At 37.9% G+C, this 25,271-nt stretch overlaps 1 protein-coding gene across 1 annotated transcript; it reads left to right on the forward strand.

Annotated features, from left to right (window-relative positions):
• The first annotated feature begins 8,602 nt into the window (after positions 1 to 8,602).
• Positions 8,603 to 14,338, forward strand: LOC131336168 (homeobox-leucine zipper protein HDG11-like). The gene is made up of 10 exons (XM_058371901.1): positions 8,603 to 9,447; positions 10,162 to 10,279; positions 10,451 to 10,645; positions 10,733 to 11,242; positions 11,477 to 11,578; positions 11,661 to 11,882; positions 12,013 to 12,193; positions 12,374 to 12,642; positions 13,013 to 13,102; positions 13,302 to 14,338. Exons 1-10 carry the CDS (start codon positions 9,293 to 9,295, stop codon positions 13,758 to 13,760), a joined length of 2,301 nt encoding a protein of 766 aa, XP_058227884.1. The 5' UTR covers positions 8,603 to 9,292; the 3' UTR covers positions 13,761 to 14,338.
• The last annotated feature ends 10,933 nt before the right edge of the window (positions 14,339 to 25,271 follow it).

Raw genomic sequence — 25,271 nt, forward strand, 5'->3', positions numbered from 1 at the left:
GTGTTGCGAGACCTAGTAAATAGGGCACGGTAAATGGCCAATCAAATATTGCCATGTGTCTCGAGCTCAAAAGTCAATATGATGCGTATAAGCCAATCAAATGGTGCCACATGTCAAAGTGACGCAGTTATTATTTTTATTAAGCTCGGTCAATCAAATTAAGCTACTTGGTAAAATAATAATTGTGTTTCTCTTCACAATAATTGTTTTTCTTAAAATAAAAGAAAGAAGGATAATTATTGAATTTTAATTATTTCTTTTACACTAAATAAAGAAATAATTAAAAGGAGATAAATATGAAGGAAGCAGAGATTGGTCATGACTCTCCATCCTACATCTCTATAAATAGAGGTGCTCTCCTCTCATATTTTATCATTAGCACATTGAAGCACACAAGCTCTATAGCTCTGAAGATCAAAGCCCTCAAGCCCTTCAGAAGTCTTGAAGTCTACATACAACAAGAAGGTTCTTCAGATCAAAGCTCTTCAAGACTCCGAAGAATATTCAAGTCAAGTCCACATCAAATAAGGTGGTTCTTCAGATCAAAGCTTCAAAGCCCTGAAGAACGCTCAAGTCGAACCTCCATCATCAAATCCAAGCATCCAAGCAAGCTTCCGGAGTTCTGAAGCTTCAAAGCCCTGAAAAATGCTCAAGTTAAATCTCCATCATCAAATCCAAGCATCCAAGCAAGCTTTCGGAGTTCTGAAGATCAAAGCTGCGAAAGGCCCTTCAAAATCTTTAAAGATGCCAAACGCTCTTCAGTTCAAAACATCCAAGCCCTGAAGAACATTCAAGCCAAATCCACCATTCATCAATCTCCTTCTACCAAATTGAAGAAGATCTCAAATACCAATTTGAGTCAACATCTGCAAATCTGCATCTCCTTCAACCAAATTGAAGAAGATCTCAAAGACCGATTTGAGAAGAAGCTCCAAAGCCTTCAAGTCAATATCCACAAATCCGCCATCTTTTTCAACCGAATTGGAGAAGATCAAGTAATTCAACTTGAGAAGAAGCTTCAAGGCCCTCAAGTCAAAGCCCGTCAAATTTGCCGTTCTTCGCATAGACCGCAAAAGATATCGCCGTTCAAATCGAAATCAAACTTTAAGCCCTCGTTTTAACAACCGAAGAGAAGAATCAGAGGATTAATTTTCTTTAAAAAATACATCAGAGATTGTAACCCTAAATTTCTCAAATTAATAAAATTGACTTATTCAGCATCTTTCCGTCTTTTCCGTAGACTTGAATTTTGTGTGATATAGATTTTGACACGCCCAATGGGACAATCTCTGCCTCTCATCTCTTCTCTTTCCAAATCAAATTTGAAGGTTACACATCAAATACGTCTAGAGGAAATAAGAGTACATTTTCCGTGACGTCGCGCAAATCAAGCCACTTCTCAGGAATGTTGGGGGCAAAAGAAGTCGACACCAACAAAAGCGAGCAAGTGTTCCTACACCCGTCCATCTTTCAAAGGTCGACAAAAAGCAAGAAATCTACACCTTCCCCTCATTGTGAAGATCTGCACTTCAAGTCTCTAGACTACACTGACAACGAAGTCATGACAGTCATGATGGTGCAATCGTTTACTCTTGAGGAACAACTTGCGGCGTTGACCAAGACTCTTGATAAGCTTGTGAAGTACAATCAACGACAAGAAACTCAATATAAAGAGTTTTCTGATAAGGTAGATCAAGTGGGAATGTCAGGGTGTAACGAGAATGAGTCATCTGAATCTGTGACCAAAGTAGCTCCACACATCGTCCTCAAAACTTTGCTTGAACCTATTCAGCAAGACATTCTCAAAACCTCGCACAAAGCTACGCCAGAAGATATTTCTTAGTCTCGCGCGAAGGTATTTCACACAAAGTACTCAAAGTCTCAACAAACCCAGAGACTTCAAGTAAAAAGATGCAAGTCTCCATTGATGGATCAATACCTGCCAATCAATTGAAGGAATTCATCATGGGGGCAATTGCTGAAAAAGATGCAAGGGGATCTCAAACTTTTCGATCATACGCCAAGCCGTACACACGGAGGATCGAACAATTAAAGATGCCAGAAAATTATTGACCTCCAAAATTCCAACAATTTGATGGCAAAAGAGACCCCAAATAGCATCTTGCGCACTTTGTGGAGACATGTAGTAGTGCTGGAACGGATGGAGATCTGCTTGTCAAACAATTTGTACGATCATTGAAAGATTATGCTTTTGATTGGTACATAGACCTGGAGCCAAACTCCATAAACAGTTGGGACCAATTGCAGCAAGATTTCCTCAATAGGTTTTTCAGCACACAGCGCATTGTCAACATGACTGAACTCAACAACACTCACCAGCAAGAAGGCGAGTCAGTAATTGACTACATTAATAAATGGAGAAGCTTGAGCCTCAATTGCAAAGATCGCATGTCAGAAGCCTCGGCCATTGAGATATGCACCAAAAGGATGTGTTTGAGCCTTCAATACATTTTGCAAGGCATACAACCAAAGACTTTTGAAGAGTTGGCCACACGAGCTCATGACATGGAGCTTAGCATCTCAATTTCTGAAAAAAGAAGACGTCTCTTTTCAAGAACAACAAGATCAATGGCGCCAAGAAAACTCTTCTTCAAGTAAATTGAAAGCAAGTGGAGAGCCTGATTCTTCTGTTGGGTCACCAAAATCAGAACACAATGACAAAGAGGACGAAGATGAAGCAACATCATACTTGGTCTCAACGATCTTTGAGCCTTCAAATCTCATAGCTCCTCCAAGTCAACAAGCTATTCTTCAAAGAACGTCAAATTCAAATATGCTCCTGGATACGAGCCTAAACTTTCTTCTGTCTTCGCAAGTTTGAAGATTCTGCAACCCTCCAAGACACATGAGTCTAAACTGCATGTTATTCCTGGCCCGCATGAGTTTAAACTGTGAATGGCAAACTGAAAAGAAAAAAAAACCAAAAAAAAAATTTTGAACTATGTTTTGACTTGATCCCTTCCAAGGGTATGTAGGCAGCTTGAATTTCGAGCTCAGTCGTCTAAAAAAAAACCCCTTTTGAACTTCGTTTGGCTTGATCCCATTTTGAGGTACGTAGGCAGCTTGAAATTTCAAGTACAGTCGTAACCAAAAAATGTGTTTACTTTATTCTTCAAAGGATAAGAAGACTAAATGTTAAATTTTATTTATCAAACCAAATCAAAGAAAGCAAGCGACATTTGGTGGATCATGTGGACGGATTGTTTTTTTTTAGCTTATCAAGAGAACTGGTATAGCCTCAATCTCATAGTTCAAGTTGGGACTCCATGCTCTCTAACGCATCTTCTATGCTTAAATCAAGACTCTAGATGCCACATCAAAGTGTCCCCCTTAAGCTTCATGGAGGATGGTAGGATGAAGAGATGCTCTTTGCCTCAGCTTACTTTGGCATGAACTCTCCAGCTTTGTTGGTGATGGCAGAAGGTTGCTCTCTTGCCTTCGTTTGCTTCTGCTAAGCCCCTCTGACTCCTTGGGTGCTGACCGGAGATAGAGTCATTCCATTACTTTGGTGTGCTCCTATTGTGATCCCTCCAACCTCATGGAAGATTGCAAAAGATAGAGTAGCTTACATGCTTCGGCCTACTTTTTCCTGAACCCATCAAACTCCAAGATTGGTGGTAGAAGGTAGAGTCGTTCCCTCGCTCTCGTTTGCTTCTACTGTGGTCACTCCAACTTCTTGGCAGAACCATCCTAGCAAGATTGGCTTCAACACGCTGATCATAAGAAAATATTGGCTTCAATTTCATGACATGTCAAAATAAAGACAACCAGGAAGAGACAAAAGGAGTTGATTACTAAATTAAAAGCAACAAAGTTGACTAAAATTCTTTCTAGTGGTGAAGACTTGCAAATTGAAAAGTAAACGAAGGCCTAGCCTATACATTCGCTTCAAAAGCTAGAAGACAAGGGAGGAAAACTAACCAGACTGATTATTCTGGACATCAAACCAAGCAAGCGGTTACGGAAAGCTGCGCTTCTAATTTTCTATTGCTCTTAATTTATAGAGCACGAAGAAAACTTCTAATGGAAGAAGGAATATAGATTCCTATCCTAAATCAAATTCATCCAAATTGATTTCTCTCCAAGCAAAGGAAGAGAGTCGGTGAAAGGTTATCCTAGTGAGCCCACTAATTTTGTAGGCTTTCGAAAAATTCAAGCGGTCAAAATTTGCCAAAGTTTCCTATGTTTAGGCTTTGGTGTTCAATTGCGATAGGCAATCTACTAGCAAGCTGATTTCGCTGAGTTGACTCGCGAACACAAGTTTTTTGTGGGTTACATTATTGGGCTATCAAACTTTAGTCCACAAATAAATTGGACTCTCACGTATTGTTGCCTCTGAAGATAAATTCAAGTCATGCAAGACTATGGATTTAGCTCAACATGTGAGGTAAAATTTTGAAGAAACCAAATTCACTTCAAGTTTCAAGCAAAAGAAATTGTTGCCGAACACACAAATTTTTGGCATCAATTCAAATCAAGTCAACATCTAGTCTCAAGCAAAAATCATTGCCGAATACACAAATTTTGGCATCAAATCAAATCAAGTCAATATTTTCGAGACCTACTCACTTTCGTGCATGAGCAAGTCTCAAGGGGGTATTTGTAGACATGTAAAATTTACTGCCAATCACAAGTTGCCACGTGTTGCGAGACCTAGTAAATAGAACACGGTAAATGGCCAATTAAATGTTGCCATGTGTCTCGAGGTCAAAAGTCAAGATGATGCGTATAAGCCAATCAAATGGTGCTACATGTCAAAGTGACGCAGTTATTATTTTTATTAATCTCGGCCAATCAAATTAAGCTACTTGGTAAAATAATAATTGTGTTTCTCTTCACAATAATTATTTTTCTTAAAATAAAAGAGAAGGACAATTATTGAATTTTAATTATTTCTTTTACACTACATAAAGAAATAATTAAAGGGAAATAAATATGAAAGAAACAGATATTGGTCATGACTCTCCATCCTACATCTCTATAAATAGAGGTGCTCTCCTCTCATATTTTATCATCAGCACATTGAAGCACACAAGCTCCAGAGCTCTGAAGATCAAAGCCCTCAAGCCCTTCAGAAGTCTTCAAGTGTGCATCCAACAATAAGGTTCTTCAAATCAAAGTTTCAAAGCTCCGACGAACATTCAAGTCAAGTCCACATCAAATAAGAAGCAGCTTCAAAGCTCCGACGAACATTCAAGTCAAGTTCACATCAAATAAGAAGGTTCTTCAGATCAAAACTTCAAAGCTCTGAAGAACATTCAAGTCAAATCTCCAAGCTTCTGGAGTTCTGAAGATTAAAGCTGCGAAGGCTCTTCAGAATCTTTCAAGTCCACATCAAGCCAGACGCTCTTTAGTTCAAAGTATCCAAGCCTTGAAGAACGTTCAAGCCAAGTCCACCAATCTTCAGTCTCCTTCAACCAAATTGAAGAAGATCTCAAATACTAATTTGAGACCAAGCTTTAAAGCTCTCAAGTCAACATCTGCAAATTCGCATCTCCTTCAACCAAATCGAAGAAGATCTCAAATACCGACTTGAGAAGAAGCTCCAAAGCCCTCAAGTCAATATCCACAAATCCGTCATCTTTTTCACCTAAATTGGAGAAGATCAAGCAATTCAACTTAAGAAGAAGCTTCAAAACCCTCTAGTCAAAACCCATCAAATTCGCCGTCATCTTCGCATAGACCGCAGAAGATATCGCCGTTCAAATCGAGATCAAACTGTCAAGCCCTCATTTCAACAACCGAAGAGAAGAATCAGAGGATTAATTTTCTTTAAAAAATACATCAGAGATTGTAACCCTAATTTTACACATCAATAAAATTGACTTATTCAGCATCTTTCCGTCTTTTCCGTAGACTCGAATTTTTTGTGATACACTCTTGCCATGGTCAAATCAACCAAAAGTGAGAATGGAAGTTGAGGAATTCGCAGCCCCACTTAAAGTTAGTTCATGATCAAGTTTGAGAGCATTTGAAGCAATCCTATGAAAATTACAAGTCTTGTGCAAATGTTCAAAAAATGAATTTGGAGTTTAATGAAGGTGATTTGGTCATGGTTTATTTGCACAAAGAAATGTTTCCTACTGGAAAATACAAAAAGCTCAAGCAAAAGAAGTTTGGACTTGTTCGGGTGATAAAGAAATTGGGATAGAACACTTATCGCATCGAGTTACCCGAAGGTTTATCAATCAGCTCAACGTTCAATGTAAGTGACTGAACCATTTATACGTATTGGGACCTCCCGATTCTACCTCTTGTCACTCCTACTTTATTTAAAATTATGACATTCTAGAAGCTTTTTCTAAATCATGGAGATGAAGAATGGGTTATTATGAAACAAACTGAAATCACCATTGATGTTACTACCTCGCTTGGGGAGTCAATTGATGTGTTAATGTGAGGTCAGTTACGACTCGCCATGGAACTTACATTCAATACCTTGTGCACTGGCAAAGAAAGCCAAGTTTTGAAGATGCTTGGGTGTTAAGTGAAGAGCTCAAGAAGATTGATCAGGTACTTTGGGAGGATTTAAACTCGAGGTTGAGTTCTTTTGAAGAAAGGAAAAATGATGTATGAGTATAATAATGCTAATCTTGAAGAGTTATCTTAATTAGGTCAAAGTGTCCTTTCGATTTCTAGTAATGTTCTTAAATTCTAGTCAAAGTATTTTAGAGTCTATTAATTTTGCACTCACATGCATGTAGTTAGTTACATTAAACACATTGTTCTAGATTTATCTTGCATGTAGATGAAGAGTTTTCTAGGTATTTGAAAGGTCTATGTTGGACTATGAAATACCGACACCTCTAGAGATCGACGTATTGCAGTGTCGGACACGGGGACACTCAGGGACACGTATGGTGGTGTGTCTTATAAATTAATTTAAATTTTTGAGAGGGACAGCGGCGACACCGATAGGGACACGACTGGAGTTAAAAGTGTAATTTAAAAAAATTTGGGAGTCAAACTGAAAAAAATTTAAAAATTTTGGGGGCTAAACTGCAAATTTTTTTAAAATTTTCCGGAGTCAAACTATAATTTTTCAATAAAATTGTATTGAACTTATGGATGTCATATTTTGTTTGAATGGTATTGGAACTATAGATTTTTCGTTTTGTCCACATTTTGTCATTTAAATTTAAAAAAAAATTTAAAAAATATATAAACAAATATACACGTGGTGTATCCCCCGCCGTGTCCATATCTCCATTTTTTTAGAATTTTTGTGTCCTCGTGTCGGTGTCCGTGCATCATAGATGTTGAAAATTGTCGAGTGTTTATTATTAGTCTTGAAGAGTCCCATCTTTGTAATCCTCATATATAGTTGATCTTATGACATGAGAAGGCAAACAGTTTAACAGGTTGAGTTGAATATTAGTATTGTACAAATGTGTCTTGCTTGGAGTGAGTGATTCCTCCTTAATCAAGTTTGTGACTTGGTCGAATTGAGTGACATCCGCGATTAGTAGCATGGAGTGGCATCCGCTACCCCTGGTCGAGTGGCATCCCGGGAATATCCTAACTTTGCAGGTGTCGGCTTGTGTCAGTGAGGTCTTTAGAGATTGTGCGTGATTTTAAAAGTCAGCTTATACTACTAGAAGTGTTATCACCAGCAATGTTTCTTCATTTTTCTAGTCACAGCTCTCAATTAAGAGGGGAACCAGCAATGTCTGTGAAGTGGAAATGGAAGGAGTACGTAAGTAGGAGGAATGCTACGTACACAATTCTCGACGACATCTATCGATACAATTGCGTCCGGAGTCGTTCGATACACATGGATTCTCATGCATCGATCGGCTCCGAACACAATTGTTGAAGAGTTTTGTTGTAGTAAATAATAGTAGGGCAGGCTGAGGGGCACGTGGGAGTCAGTCAGAGGCAGAGGCAGAGGCAGAGGAGAAGCACACCGAATGGCCAATGCCAGCGGTCGCGCGCGGGAAGTATAATATCCGGCAGCTGCTCTCTTTAAAACCAGGCTCCACCATTATTACTTACTCTACTACTAATAAGTGCACAGTAGATGAGGTAGCTACCTGCACCTGTACTACTACTGGATCGTATTAACTACAAATATTACTACTCCCTTCGTTACTTCCACTTCGTAGAAGGGAGAGAGAGAGAGAGGAGAGAGAGAGAAGGGGTTTTCTATCGAATTGATTACTCTTGGAAAAGGAAGCCACAAACACACCAATACTCTCTCTCTCTCTCACGAAAATGCACTTTAAATCCGACGGTTACAACAAGCAAACATAAAACAATATGAGTATTGGTAGGTACACGGGGATTCAATCTCCTACCGATCTCTTCATAACTAACGTCAACCCTCTTTTAATTTACACACAGTAAAAAAAGAGTTTGCGGCGCTCAATTGCGCGCGTTCAAAAATATTTTAAACGATCCAGATTGAAATTTATTTTGACCAATAATTAATTCTTACCGGTCAAAATTGAAAAAGTATATATCAACCATTAATTACTGAAATGGATGACCAAGATTGCACGTAGCAGTGAATAAGGTTCCCCCGTAAATAAATTTCTCTATGTATATTTACAACCCCCCTCCCTTCCCACCATCTCCTCTTCCTTCCGAAATTTCATTTCATTACCTTCATGCACGCACGCACTCACCCACGTACTATATAATCTCTCTCTCTCTCTCTCTCTCTCTCTCTCTGTATCATTTAGTCATGGACTCATTCATGCCGACATATCTCCTACTTTAATTTCAGCCGTTACGAAGCCAGAAGCAGCAACGCCCTCTCCCAAATAGAAACGAGAAGAAATGGGGGTGGGGGAATCATGATCCACGACCATCACATGCTCCAAAATTAATTATTAATTCTATCACATAGTGTATCCAAATCCAATATATTATCTTCTTTATTGTCCAAAGCTTTGAATCCTTCTCCTCCCTTGCTTTATCCCTTTTTTTTTTCTTTTTTTTTTTAAAGTTTGAGATTAGTTCTCTTTCCAAATCGGAATATTAATTAGCATATATTATTATCATTAAACCCGCAGCAGCAGTAGGAGTAGTAGTGGTAGTGGTAGAATCACATTCATATCATGGCGGGAGTGATGATAGCAGATTTACAGAAGATTTTCCGCTTGATCAACAAACAGAGCAAAAGCAGCAGCAGAAGCAGCTACCAATATCACATTAAGAATCACAAGCAGAACAACTACTACTGCTACTCTGGGCTGAGTCTGATCAGGTACTGGTGGTGTTAGTTTGCTAGCTACTGATCATCGAGATCTAGGGCGCTGCTAGCGATATGGAGTATGGTATCGGAGGCGGCAGTGGCGATGGGTCGGGTAGCGACGACCACCACCACCATCCCCACCCCCACGAGGAGGATGCCTCTGATCCTAACCGGAGGAAGAAACGCTACCATCGCCACACTGCTTACCAGATTCAGAGGCTTGAAGCGTAAATACTCTCTCCCACTCTCTGCACCTCTTATATGTCCACACTCGCACACATGGGCGGCTCTACCATTGATTCAGGCTTCAAGCCAACCATGGGTTCAGAAATTAGATTTTCATTTTTTGGAATTGTTTGCACTGAATCATTAGTACGAAGTCAAGATAAATAAAATTCACTTAAATTTGTAAGAGAGTAGATAGTATTGCTCAACAAAATTAAATAAATTATGCCCAACAAATTTTTAACTAAAATAAGAAACATTACTTTATATAGAGTCTTGTATACAAAAGTTTGTTATACTTATTCGTCACCGCTGAACTCAAATCGTGGAGGCTGGAGCCGCCTAACTCACAAACTCTCTCTCTCTCTCTCTCTCTCTCTCTCTCTCTCTCTCTCTCTCTCTCTCTGTGAATAATAGCAACAATAATCAAAACATATGACTAATAATAGAAATGCTCAAAAAAAGTAGAGTAGTTTTATGCTACGGTTTCTTACGGAAATTCCTTGTAGCGGGTGGATGCATGCAAACAATCTATCCAGATGAACATTTATGGGGGTGCTTTAGTTTTTTAATTATTTTTGTTGTTTTTACTTAAATTACTCCCTCCAGTTTGTTTCTTTTACTAGCATTTGCTTTGAGATTTATGTCTTTAATAGTTCTAGTAATTAACGAGGGTGTTGATTTTGGTGTGTTACGGTTTACGAACGTGACTGAAGAATGTTCAAGGACTTTCCACATCCAGATGAGAAACAGAGGCTGCAGTTAAGCAGAGACTTGGGGTTGGCTCCTCGCCAGATTAAGTTTTGGTTCCAGAATAGGAGGACGCAAATGAAGGTACCTCAATTTTCGTAATTTATGAGTTCTCCATTTTGGTAGCAGATAAAATCATTTTGTTACTGTTATATGCACTGCACTACTATATACTGATCATTTTATGGAAGATCATGTAGAATGTTTTGTTTTGTTTTTTTTTAACTGTTTGGATATGGATGTAATCAAAATTAGGCCCAACATGAACGAGCAGATAACTGTGGGCTTCGGGCCGAAAATGATAGAATACGCTGCGAGAACATAGCAATCAGAGAGGCACTAAAGAATGTGATATGCCCTACTTGTGGAGGTCCTCCTCCTCCCATTGGAGATGATTCTTACTTTGATGAACACAAATTGCGAATCGAGAATGCACACTTGAAGGAAGAGGTATTATACTTAAAATTTACTATCCTCATTTTTCTTATAAGTGCTGGTAGTGGTGTGCATCATTACCTTTTGTTTGTTTTGTGGTAGCTTGACAGAGTTTCTAGCGTTGCTGCAAAGTACATAGGGAGGCCAATTTCCCAGCTCCCTCCAGTGCACCCTATTCAAATATCCTCAATGTTGGATCTGTCGATGGCAACTAGCAGTTTTGGAGGAATGTCTGGTGGTGCTGGTCCTTCACTTGATCTTGATCTCGATCTTCTACCCGGTTGTTCCTCCACTAATCCTACCGCTCCGAATCTGCCTTCTTTTCATCACCCAATCATAAGCCTTACGGACATGGATAAATCCCTCATGGTTGATGTTGCCAGTAATGCACTTGAGGAATTCCTTAGGCTTTTGCACAACAATGAACCTCTCTTGTGGACCAAATCCTCCACAAATGAAGGGAAAGATGTCCTTGATTTTGATAACTATGAGAGGCTTTTCCCCAGGGCTAATAACCACTCCAAAAATCCCAACATTCGGATTGAAGCATCAAGAGATTCCGGAGTTGTCATAATGAATGCTTTGGCATTGGTTGACATGTGTATGGATTCGGTAATCTACCCCTTTACTCTTTTTCCCTGGTTTGACACCAGCTTTTCAGTCGAATAAGTTTGTTTTAGTGAATTGCCTGGTTTGGCTCTTGGTACGTAGTGATTTTTCTTTCCCGATTATAAATTCACTTGTCTAAAAATTAACAAACGTCGAGGAACCAAAGAAATAGAGAAACAAGTTGCTTTTGATGTTGGACATGTGGTTACAATGACCGTTTCATTGTTTAATTTGCAGAAGAAATGGGTGGAGCTATTTCCCACCATCATATCAAAGGCTGGAACACTTGAAGTGATATCATCAGGAATGTTGGGTAGCCACAGTGGTTCCTTACAACTGGTAATTTGATACTAGAGACTAAGTTTCAATTTTTCAGTGGTTTTACTCTTTTTGAGAACATGCTCTTCTGCATAATGTGCAGATGTATGAAGAGCTGCAGGTTCTTTCGCCAATGGTTCCGACTCGACAATTCTACCTCCTTCGCTTTTGTCAGCAAATTGAGCAAGGCTCGTGGGCTATAGTTAATATATCATATGATCTCCCTCAAGATCAGAGTCATTCATCAACTAATTTCCAATCACCTCAATGTCACAAACTGCCTTCTGGATGCTTGATCCAAGATTTGCCCAATGGCTACTCTAAGGTTATAATCGTAAACTCTACTACGTTATGTATTGCAATGTATTCTTGCATGCCTAATTAAGTACACTATGATTTACCAAAGAAGTTAGGATGCAAATTTATTGCTTCATCAGTTCTGAACTCTTGTGTAGGTAACTTGGGTGGAACATGTGGAAATTGAAGACAAAGCCCCAACACATGGGCTTTTTAGAGAAGTTATTCACAGTGGGCTGGCCTTCGGAGTTGAACGATGGCTTTCTACTCTTCAAAGGATGTGCGAGCGATTCGCTTGCCTTATGGTGACGGGAAATTCGACTCGTGACCTTGGAGGTGGTGAGTATATAGGAATTTCATGAAAATGTTTCACAAACTGAATTTTCATACATGTGGAAAATCCATGGTGAATCGTATGGTGGTAGTGACGTTTTTTGGATTATAAGGCAGTGGTTTGAATAGAAGTATGTTTCCTTGATTTTATGAAAAACCATTACCATATGCATTTGTGGTTCTTAGTGATTCCGTCACCTGATGGCAAGAGAAGCATGATGAAATTGGCTCAGAGGATGGTCAACAATTTTTGTGCAAGCATTAACCCGTCTAACGGGCACCAATGGACAACACACTTCGGGATAAATGAAATTGAAGTGCGATCAAGTCTTCATAAGAGTACTGATCCTGGGCAGCCCAGCGGTGTAGTTCTTAGTGCGGCTGCTACCATTTGGCTTCCAGTTTCGCCCCAAAATGTTTTCAACTTCTTCAGGGATGAAAGAACTCGGCCTCAGGTATGCAGACATACAGACAGACGTTTGCCCTACCCAACACTCTCATATTGCATGGTTCTTTTTGTGTCTGAGGAATTGTTGGTCTACTTTGGTGACTACCCAAAATATTTTTGGTTATGTCCATTTCTAAAGTGGGAGTAAACCAAAATATAATTTATGAACTTGATCTATTGACAAAAAGTTTATTATTTATTAGCTTCTCAATTGCCCTGGTAATCCACACAAAATGGAGAAAACAATGAATATGATTTTTTAACTTCATTTTCTTGTTGATTTTTTTTTTCTAATCGTTTTTCTTTTGCCCCCATTGATTGACAAAATTTACTGGCGCCAACAGCTAACATTGCACCATTTTTGTTTCTGTTTGTAGTGGGATGTTCTAGTCAATGGAAATGGTGTACAGGAAGTTGCCCATATTGCAAATGGGTCTCACCCAGGGAACTGCATATCTGTCCTTCGGGTAATAATAAAAAACTGTTTTCATAAATAGTTGAATTGATTCACCTGCATAATATATATATATATATATATATATATATATATATATATATATATACACACACACACACACACACACACTTGTGTTGCACCAAATTACTACTATTTTTCTGTTAAGTTAACATTTAACATTGAGATAACCAATAAAATGACATGTGCAGGGTTTCAACACTAGTCAAAGCAACAACATGTTAATTCTGCAGGAGAGCTGCATAGACTCATCAGGATCGCTCGTGGTCTACTGCCCTGTAGAACTGCCGGCTATAAACATAGCCATGAGCGGTGAGGACCCTTCCTACATACCGCTCCTGCCCTCCGGCTTCACTATTTTACCCGACGGCGGCCGCCAGTTTTGCGAAGATGGCGGCGGCGGCGGAGCAATTACCACCGACGCATCCACTAGTAGTAGTACTAGAAGCGGAGGTGGTGGTTCCGGTTCGCTTATTACGGTGGTATTTCAAATACTAGTAAGCAGCTTGCCTTGTGCTGCTGCTAACAAGATGATGATCAGCCCCGAGTCTGTGGCCACCGTTAACAACCTTATCACCAGCACTGTCCACCAAATTAAAGCTGCCTTGAATTGCCCACCAACTACTACTACTAGTGCTGCTTCCTTATGATGAATCTGCCTGCCTGCCTGCTAATTCAGCTAACTCCACAACTGTCTTCCCCCATCTAATTACAGCATACAGACAAGTCAGAAAAAAGTTCAGTTTCTACTTATTACTACTACTAGATCTAGTACTATACAAAAGTATAACAATGAATATTGGAGGGCCAAGTAATGAATGTGGGGTAGTTGGAGAGTTTCAAATGCCCAGACCCCCACCACATCATCAATAGCTTATAGCTGAAGCTGACTTAGCTGCTGCTGCATGTCTCCTCTGGTGAAGCCATTGCAGTCCACCAGTCCTACAACTTTTTACTCCCTTTTGAACCTCGCGCGATCATTTCTTTACTTTCATTGTTTTTTGTTTTTTTTTCCTCTTAAATCTTTGCTCAAGACTTGATTAGTCTCTTTGAAGAGATGGAGTCAAGAACGCACCATACTGGGCTTTTCCTGCTGTGGGTCCCTTCCACCTTTTTTCCCCTAGGTCGTTTTTATTTTCTTAATTTCATCCCTTCCTCTTCACGGCAAGAATAATGTATGGTTCGGGTATTGACTTCTGCTTGATTATGGATTGCTTTTCATTTGGTATGGTATTATGTCAGCTCTCTCTCTCTCTCTCTCTCTCTCTCTCTCTCTCATGTGGTCCTCTATGCAGGACTAAAAATTAGGAAAAGGCAAAGAGTTGAAAGTCATAAAAGTAGGACCACATAATTGATGGTTTAGATGGGCTTTGTTCCTTCACACCAGTTGATTAATGATTGTGTATTGCATTCGGTTATATTTCATGGTTTTGAATCAATGAACCGTCTTTTGGCAAAAGATAAATAAAAGAAATAAATAAATAAGGACAGTGACCACTGCACTAACTCAGAGAATTAAGTTTGGACAGAAAAATAGTAGTAAAACTCTTAAATGATGAGTCATGGATTTCATTTCACAATCTCAATTGGTAGTAACCACTACACAAGCCATGTATCGTCAATATGGCTTGGTACGGAATCGGACCAACAAGCAGTAGGGGTGAGCAAAATAACCATAAAACCGTGAATTCAGTTCAAACAAATTCAAACCGAATAGTTTGGTTTGGTTTTTTAATGATGTGGTTAGGTCTCGGTTTAAAAAAATAGAAACCGTGTTAAACGGTTTGGTTTATGAATTTATGTTAATGGTTCTAGTTCCAAACCGATTCGAACCGTGTGATATATATATATATATATATATATATATATATATATATATATATATATATATATATATATATATATATAATTTGTTTAGATATACTTAATAAACTTTATTTCCTTATCTAATACTCTACTGATCCACCACCCTATTCTTTTCTTTCACTTCCAATATCTGGTCCATACTCACCCCTAACAAGCAGGTATTTTTTTAAAGATGATTTCTAACCTCCTCTGGATTGCATCAATTTAGTTTTTCTCGGTCCGTTAATGAAGTGAATATATGTGTCTTGGAAATGACTCTTGGGAGGGCGGCTTCCAGGCTAATAATTTTGGTTTAGAATTCGATTGTCCACCTCGTCGTCATTGGATTGATGTTTAGGCCCCGTTCCAGTACTCAAAAAAAAGCCCTTATTTTTTAAGAAGACAATTTCAAGTTCAAAAATGAGGGACTTATTGAAATCTAAAAATATGCACTATAAATCTTGTTTGAAAGATCTCATTGAGATCTTTTATACAATGCAAAAAAAATTAAAAAATTATTTTTCATTTACATTATTTTCAAGTTTGAAAATGTGAAATAAGCTGCTTATTTTTTAAGAAAGTTTCTGGAACGGGACTTAGTGTACCATAGTACCTACAAGATCATTGTTTAGGGAGCACCATACCAAACTTCTCTAGCTACCCTTTTCTTTTTCCTTGTACTTTGGCCAATATGAGTTTACCTTATACTAGCGGCTTTATTGAGAATTTTTTAATTTAACAAGAGTTTCACATAGAGATAGGGCGCTGCTATTCGCAGTTTTTTATTTTCTCCCATAACCCATTATATTTCGGTAAATGGTTGTTAAAAATCATACATAACATTTCGGTAAATAGCTGTTGAAAATAAGATTACATTTTGGTAACTATATGTCAAAAATATGTTCAACTTTCGGTAAACAACTGCCGAACATACATTTTCGGTAAATAGCTGTTGAAAAAAATATTATATTTCGGTAATTGGATGCTGAAAATATATCTCAATTTCGGTAACTAACTGTTGAGTATAATTGGAAATTTTTAACGGGCTATGGGAGAAAATAAAGGGTTATGAATAGCAGTGCCCCAGAGATACATACAATATATATATATATATATATATATATATATATATATATATATTAGTCCGGTTTCTATTCACACCTCTTCCCGTCTGCACCTCCTCTTTCCCGATAGAATTTCGATGATCCGAGCTGCTCAATGTGTTCAGAACGTGAATTTAAGGGTACCCGCGAAAAATCGGCAAAAAAAAAACACTGGATACGGCTTGATTTGAGCAGTTTTTTATTGAATCGTTCAATAAAATACAAACAAAAACTGTTCGGATGAAGCCCTTCCCGATCTTTTTTTTTTTTTCGATTTCTCGCGAGTATCCTAAAAATCACGTTCTAATCACATTGAACGACTCGGATCATTGAAATTCGATCGGAAAAGGGAAGGTGCGGATGGTGCGGACCGGAAGAGGTGTGGACTTGATCCGAACTGAGAGAGAGAGACCCTTTCAAGTAAAGGCGTCCTCATTTTAAATAAAATGCGGACGTCCCATTTTCTCCCCTTTTCCGACCAAATTTCGATGATCTGAGCCGCTCAATGTGTTTAGAACATAATTTTAAAGATATTCATGGGAAATAAGTTAAAAAAATGACCGGAAAAGGCTTGATTTGAGCCGTTTTTATTTGAACCGTTCGATAAAATACAAACAAAAACTGCTCAAATCAAGCCATTTCTGGTCTTTTTTTTTTGTTGATTTCTCGCTGGTACCCTTAAAATCATGTTCTGAACATATTGAGCGGTTCGGATCATTGCAAATTGATCGGGAAAGTGACGTCATTAACTTAATACGGTTAGAAAGCTCTTACTTAAAGATTTTGTATATATGTGTGTGCGCGCGCCATTATTCCTCCTTGAACAGCCATACGTTTGCACTTTTGCTTCTTATTATGGGGAGTGACATCGGTTGAGAGGGCACTCCAAATAGTGGGTACCTCGTAGGACATTGTCGTGCCTATTCGGGCCTTTGTTTGGATATGCATGAAGGGGTGCTCCTACGTGTGTTTCTGCGTTCCCTTCTTTTTAGTTGGATTGGGCAAGTTCGACTAGACAGGGCTGACCCTGACATTTCAGGAGCTGAGTAGAACTTCGCCCTTAATTGATTTTAAGAAACTAGAGTAAAAGGCCGATAATGAAATTTTCAAAATCAAATGCAAGTATTCAAGAAATAACTTTTACCACAACAACGAGTGATCGTACGGACCTGGAGACTCTGCCAAGCAGGAGTGCTTGGCAGGGGTGCCGAGCACATCTCGGCCGTCCAAAAGTGTTTTGGACGGCCCAGATGTAAAGGTACTGAACGGATTTTAAAAAAAAGAAAGGAAAAGAAAAAAGATGTTTCGATCCGAGCCGTTGATTCCGAGATGAACGGCCGGATTGACCGCTCGGCACCTGCTTGGCAGGGGTGCCGCTCAGCAAGGTACCCGGGTCCGTGATCGTACGTAGTATCCTATAGTAATCACTGAAGAAATAAACATATAGTTCACAAAATTTTCTATACAATCCACCGTAGATGTTTGGATCAAGGCTCATTCCACTAACATTTTGAGCAAGGGTTAGAATTTATTATTTGTAGTAGTTTCTAAAGTGTGAGGTCCACTTTTTTTTTTATGGGACAAAGAAATTGATCTTTCACATTAAAATACAAACATTTATGCTATATTTGGATTGGTATTTGAAATTTTTTTTTAAAAATAGTAGAGCTAATAAGTGGAGAGATAGAGAGAAAAATGTTAAAAGTAGGAAAAATCTAGGAGGAATTTTTGAAAAATTCTTTTTGAATTGTAAAGAGAACAAGACATCACCCTCTCCCGCCACATCATCACTAGAAAGTTCGCTGGAGAGAAACTACCAGCGCCAGAAATTTTATCGGAAAAGTCACCAGCATCGGAAAGTTCACCGCAAAAATCGTTGACATCGGAAAGTTAGCCGAACAAGTCGCCGGCAAAGGAAAGTTCATCAGGAAAATAATTGCACCGGAAAGTTGGCCGGGAAAGTCGTTGACGCCAGTGCCGGAGTTGGTTGCCAAGCCAACAACGGGTGCCAGAGATGGTTGTGGTGGGGTAAGGAGATGGTGTCTGGAGATGTACAAAATAAACTCGTCTCTGTATATTTTAAATGTGTGTGGGCATTCGCATGCAGTTTTGGGGTGTGCCGAGAGGCCCTCTTTGTTTTTAATTTCTTCGCTTCCGCTCTCTAACACTTTTCGCGGGCTTTCTTCCGCCTTTTTCTGTGGGTTTCAAGAATCATCCATTGCTTCTTCAGTGGATTATAACAATCAATCACGCTTATCCAGCGAATTTCACTCAGCAGATCATGATTAACACGCTTGTTCAGCAAATTACGGAGTATAACTATCACGCTTGTTTAGCGAATTTCCATTTTGACATCTCGAGTGTCAATGGGACTCTCATCACACGGCTAGACGCGATGCAATCGGTCTGCTTTAACCAAAGTTTGTGATGGGCTTATGTTACAAGATGGGAAGGTGTAAGGCACACCTTCTCGCCTAACCTTGAATTTATTCATTGTTCATTGGGAAAAATAGTAAACATCTATGTACGTACAAGAATGACAGAACACTCCTTAACTTAAATCTACCTAGAAAGCATCATGTTCGTGTGTTACATGGCGTGCGCACATAGTAAATCAGCATAAGCCGGCGTAGGCTATGCCTACATGGCGTACACTAGCTCCATAGCAATTTTTCAGAACAATAATTATATAACCACATACTCACACAACACTTTACACACTGAAGATGTGTGTGTGGGACACAATGAAAATGTGAGTGAATTTGTGTAAGGATTTGTGGTTGTAGAATGATTATTCTCAGATTAGGCAAAATACCAAGCCGGTGGATTTATTTAAGGAATCTGTTAAAGAGTCTATTATATGGCAAAACCGGGACTAAGAATGTTTCCCGCCCAAATTTAGAACCCCTCCTTTCGAAAGTGCACGCTTAAGCTTCTTCTTTTTTTTTAATACTATAAGCTTATCCAAAAAATAAAATTTAAGCTTATCCAAAAAAAACATCTATATAATAAAACAGAGCTGTGTTTGAATTCAATAGACAACCAACGCTCTAGATTTATCCCCTCTTTCTGCATAAATCTCTGCCCTCCATTCTATATTCTTTTTTTAGTCTTAAATGTTTCCCTGATATAGAATTAGATGAATCGGTAATGAGGTATGATTTTGATTTAATTTTATTTCCTTTTCCAAAACCTAATTTTGTTCCCTTCTCGTTTTGGTTCAAAATTTGAAACCTTCTCTCTCTCTCTCTCTCTCTCTCTCTCTCTCTCTCTCTCTCTCTCTCTCTCTCTCTCTCTAAACCGTGGTTCAAAAATTGAGAGGTCCTTTACCTCTTCAGTTAGGGTTTTTTGTTCACATTTTTGCAACATGAATATGAGTTCATCCAACAACGTCAATGGCAACAAAGTTCTATTCTTCCGGTGCTCCCGTTTGGGTCTTTCTGTTCAGGTCTTTTTTTTTAATCGCATCAAAACTCGATTACGTAGGGATTATTTCTAAATTAATTTATGATGTTTGAGTTTTTTTTGCAGCAGGTTTACCTAACAAGTTTATAGGAAAATTGAGGTACACTTAAAGTTTTTGTTTACATTTATCCATTCGCGTGCTTATGAATTTTTACTATATTGAAGGTAGACGATTAGTTTGGTGAGATTTTTTATTTCTTCTAAATCTGCTTTTTTATTTTTTGAATGTAGACAAAAAAAAAAAAACACATCTTTGATAAAAAGACGTGATCGCTATGTGTGATACAAAGCCTTGGTGAAGAACTCATACTGGCTGTCTAAACATTTAAGTTCTTGATTATGTAGCAATAGCTCTATTTCCTTTCTAATTTTATCTTTCGCAATTTTAATTGGAGTATAGCCAGTGGTCTTCTTCCGTAATTTTATCTTTGTTAAGATTAACCTTAACAAAGGGTTTGTTTGTTTGGTTATTTTATTGGAGACTTGATAAGTGTACTCGCATGTGATTTTTAATATAAAAGGCATCTTTGATGAATTTCTCATAATAAGAGTGTTTTGCAAAACTTAGTGATGTTCAAAAAAGGGAGGGGAGGCTGATCTAATGAATATGGTTTTTTCCCTCTGTGGTAATTCCAATCAGCTACTTTCTTCCTTCTTCTTTTTCAAAACAGAAATGAGAGAGAGTAAAGGGTTTACAGGGTCCGGCAAGGTCACAGGATCGGAGGTGGAATGGATGTGTATCCCAATTTTTACCAACCAAACAGGTAATTCAAGTAGACTAATAATTAATTTCGGGGTGGGGGCTAAAAGTATATGGAATTTGCTGTGATATCTGTGCTAAAAATGAAACCTCTTTTTTTTGTGGGCATAAAAAAGTGTTCGTTAAAATCATGGAAAAAAGTAGCCAGACTGGGTACTGAAAAGGGCAAGTCAAACATCTAAAATCGGACTATGATTGGAACGAAGCCTCTCAAATCCAAATTAGAAATCGGATGATTCATCTTTAAAGTAGGATATTTAGAGCAACAAGATCTATTTGTGCCTTAAAAATGTGTGAAATTATGCCGAATATTCAATGAAAGCATTAGACAACTATCAGTGGGCAATTAGGTGAGAATCAATTTGAAATTTCTGAAGTCAAACAAACAACGTGTTTTTGTTCTAAATACATATTACCTCTCTAGGTGCAATCCCACTTTATTTTTTGATTTATGTTTGTGAACTCTCACTGTGATGAATCACTAAATTTATGTTTGTTTTGGTATACAAGGTTCTAAAAAGAACGGAGTTGAAGTAAAGCTACAACTGAATGCTTTGTGTCTCCTGGAACCTCTCATTGGGAATGAGAGATGAAAAGAATTTTCATATGCCAATATTTCTTATCATTTTATTCTGCTTCCTCTAATATTTCTTTCGTTTGGTAAGTTGTGGGGTGGACATTGTTGAATATAAGTTATATACTAAATGAACTTAGAAATAAGACATCTTTGGTTTCACTGGTTTTGTAAAATGTACTCCTTAGTATTTTTAAAAAACCTGCTGGTTCCCCACCCCCAAAACCCACGCCCCCCCTCCCCCCTCTCTCTCTTTTTTGAAAATGAAGAGTTGGCCTTCGGAAAAGCATCCACAAATCCTCCGTAGGGTTTTATCCCCTTCAAACCACGTTTAGGAACTGCCTATTGCAACTCCAAGAGATCTCCAATTGTAACTCCAATTTTTTCATTAGCATTTGTCTTCAACAACCATTACCAGTGAAACCCAATCCAGATGTATATACCGAAAACTTATCTTTAAACAAGGTATGTGAGATATTTTTATGTTTATGTTATGTAATCACTATTATAGTGCACTGCATTTTATTGATATAGTTTCGTTTTGTCGCCAACTAATTAAACATTATGTTTTTTCATAGCAAGGCCCTCTATAATGGGTGCCATATGAAAGGCCATGAATTAATTAGTGTACTGCAGTAGGAGGGATATTTTATTGATCATGGCTTTGGTGAAATAAACAGATTTGGCAACTAACTTTAGAGGATTTGTCAGAGAAATGCTTCCTAATGTAGGTATTGAGACGACTCAGTTTGAAATCATAGTTCGTATTAATTCGAAATTTAATTTTGTTTTGTGCCCACATCTTGCTTAGGATTTTGGAACTCTTTTAAATACAAAGTGATTGGAGTGTACATTAAGACTGAATTGTTTTGGTCTTGAGATTCTATATTTCCTTACATGGCTTTCAGCATTAATTTTGTAGTTTGACCGAAGACTCCATTGTATTACGGTAAGTTAATTAGGTAGAGATGTTCCTTATTATATTACATTTACATTCAGTCATGACTTCGAAGTTTTAATATCATACATGAATTTATTTTACAAATGGTTTTTTTTGGTGTAAGAGAAATCATATGGCTGAGGTTTTGGTGGTCTAATAAGGATTAGCTTTTGGTGGTATGATACCGTTTAGAACCTTTTTGTTTTGAATTTGCTTGCCTTCATATTTTATACATTTAGTTGGAATATAATGACCAAAATGCTTTGCCAGCTGTGTTTTCCATTGCCACGCCATAGTACGCCAAAAGTGCCAAAACACCTTTTCATAGGCATCTATGTACATACTGGCTCAAATTTGCTTGGCTTAGCTTAATCTATGAAGTGACGAGTAGTGGATGGAGTGAAACTCATTGCTTGAAACTAATACTATGGTAAACATAATTTTTTTGTCTCATTAGATTCATTACCAACATGATCTCTATTCCAGTTTCTTATGGGAATTCCAATTCTAATTGAAGATTGTGTCTTTGTTGCTTTTTTGATGTTGCGTCAAATTAATATGCGGTAGGATAAATAAAATATTTATTTTGATAATATTCTTAGTTTTGTTAATTTCTTTTTATTAGGTTATGAAGCAGGGGTTGGTGTTGTAGATGGGAGAAACTGCATGAGAGAGCTATGGAGGTGGGCAGGTCCATAAGGATCACATGCAATGGGTTTCAGTTTTCATGCAGAAATATTGCAAGATGTGAGGTCCTCCTGCTATTACTAGAGGGAGATGAGAATAGAGGATTTGATTATGGTAAGAAGTGGAAAGAGATACGAATGCGTTGAAGTGGCTTAGAACGGGTGAGAATCTAAAGGAGGATTCGAATGTAAGTCATGATAAATTGGGGTTTGAAATTTATTACGGTTGATTGTGTTTTAATAGGTTAGAGGACGAAGATGGGTCTCTCACTGGTGTTGTGTCTGGTTTTGTAATTGCTATTGTATACGATTTGTTGAATGTGCAATCACATTACGTTTAGGCTAAGATGACATTGCTTGTAGTTAATTTCACTTCAAGTGTGAGTGTGACTGACTCTCGATGGAGCTGTTGAATTTTAGATTAGTCGAAGCGGTCCCCACTAATTAAAAATCGATTTGTGTTGGGATCAAGTTATAAGGGTGTGTGTCCATAGGCACGATTTTGCTGAAGAGTAACGACACTAAAAGCCAATTCCCATGCCGCATTCTTTCAGCCGTGCCTTCAGGCACGGGCATGTGCTAGTATACCAATATAATGGAGTATCTTTTCGCACGCCTATTAGTGAAGTTGAATTCATATTTTTACTTAAAAAACAACAATTGTTATCATACAATAGGAAAACGTATATACTAGTAGTATTTATTTCACTCTAACCACAACCCAACCAACCAATCAAACTCCACTAGGGAAAAGTTCTAGGCTAAAACCTAATACTAACTCAAGTAGCAGTTATAGCTATTTTCCTTCTTTGAATCATCTTCGGCCATACCACTACAACTCTACCAATCTAAGTGAAATAAAAGGAAGGCGGTGGAGACTGTTGGTGTCCGCTGCACTTCTGAATCCAGATTCTTTCCGCGGTGTTTCGGTTTTTCCGGTGATGGTTGGTGGTGGCAGATTTGGGGTGGTGAAGCTATTAGGGTTTTGTTATTAGATTTAGGGTTGTTTTGGGTTCTTGAGTGAGATGGGTTCATTTGGGCACATCTCAGTTTTTCTGGTTGCGAGGTGTGGCGGACCTGGTGGCCTCTACGGCCTGCGATCCTCTGATCATTTTTGGAATTGGCGACATACGGTAGATTCACGGCTTTTTGTGCTTCGTGGCGACGGCAGCTTGGCATCCAGATTCTAGCTCTTGCTTTTAGGGTTTGGGTGTGTATTTGACTTTAATTGTTGGGTTTAACCCTTGTACTTGGGTTTTTAGGCATTTTTCAATGTGGGTTGCATCTCAGGTGCATTTATTGTTTTTATCTTGACATTAAGGCCTCTTAGGTGCTGAGCTTCGTCTCTTGGGGTTTCTCTTTGATTGGCATCTTGCCAATCAAGGGCTTGGGTCTCGAAAGAGCACTTGTTGTCTCTGTCTTTGCTCTTTTTGACATTTGTTTTCAAGTTCAAAGATTAATAAAATCTTTTTTCGCCGTTCAAAAAAAAAAAAGCGCTAAAATAGCCTTAGAGCTTTTTCAAAACAAAGGAAAACAAAGTGAAGTGAAATTAATTCTAGGAAAAATTTCACCTCGGCACCTGACCTTTTACACAAATCATACATAAACACCTGACTTTTCTTAAATTTCATATAAACACCTGAGCTTTCTAAAAACTCGTCAATTCAACACCTGACCTTTCTTAAATTTCATATAAACACCTGAGCTTTCTAAAAACTCATCAATTCAACACATGTCGTCACCCCTCTGTCTAAAACCAAACGGAATGGCTGAGGTGCTCCAAGCAAAAAAAGTTAAGTGCTCCAATTTTTAATTTGTTTGAACCAATGTGAAGATCTTATTTTTCTGATCATTTTATTCTAAAGAACCATACTTAATTTTTTACTCTAAAGTTCTCGTTAGTCAGCCCTAAGAAAGTCGTAAAATCAAATATTTCTTAGGGCTAACTAACGATAGTCTTAGAGTTAAAAATTAATTATGACCCTTTAGAATAAAATGATTAGAGAAATAAGATCTTCGTACCGGTTTAAACAGATTGAAAATTGGAGCACTTATTTTTTTAACCATACTTTATAATATATAAACGGTCTATACATGGTTGAAAAATTAATTGCTCCAATTTTCAATTCGTTTGAACCAATGTGAAGATTTTATTTCTCTGATCATTTTATTCTAAAAGGTCATAATTAATTTTTGACTCTAAAGCTATCGTTAGTTAGCCCTAAGAGATATTTGATTCTACGACTTTCTTAGAGTTGACTAACGAGAGCTTTAGAGTAAAAAATTAATTATGATTCTTTAGGATAATATAATCAGAAAAAATAAGATCTTCGCACTGGTTCAAACAAATTAAAAATTGGAGCACTTAACTTGCTTGGAGCACCTTAACCATTCCGTTTGGTTTTAGACAGAGGGGTGATGACAGGTGTTGAATTGATGAATTTTTAGAAAACTCAGGTGTTTATATGAAATTTAAGAAAGGTCAGGTGTTGAATTGATGAGTTTTTATAAAGCTCAGGTGTTTATATGAAATTTAAGAAAGATCAAGTGTTTATGTGTAATTTGTGTGAAAAGTCAAGTGCCTGGGTGAAATTTTCCCTTAATTCTATATGCCATTATTTTTATCTACCAAACAAAACAAATGACTTTTTATCTCGACAAAGACCCACATTTTTTCTTGAAATCTTGTAAGCCTGAATAAAACAAGGTAGTAACATTAGTTTTGTTAGATTAGTTATTTTATTTTATTTTATTTTATTTGGTTATATTAGTTTCCCCTCCACAATCC

Source organism: Rhododendron vialii, chromosome 8a, assembly GCF_030253575.1.
Source record: "Rhododendron vialii isolate Sample 1 chromosome 8a, ASM3025357v1".
NCBI lineage: Eukaryota > Viridiplantae > Streptophyta > Magnoliopsida > Ericales > Ericaceae > Rhododendron > Rhododendron vialii.

Bases quoted from the DNA above. Each gene is read 5' to 3' on its own strand.
- LOC131336168 (XM_058371901.1), top strand. From the start codon at position 9,293: ATGGAGTATGGTATCGGAGGCGGCAGTGGCGATGGGTCGGGTAGCGAC. The intron at 10,280-10,450 runs GTACCTCAATTT...AATCAAAATTAG, and splicing joins ATAGGAGGACGCAAATGAAG to GCCCAACATGAACGAGCAGA. The intron at 12,194-12,373 runs GTGAGTATATAG...TGTGGTTCTTAG, and splicing joins GACTCGTGACCTTGGAGGTG to TGATTCCGTCACCTGATGGC.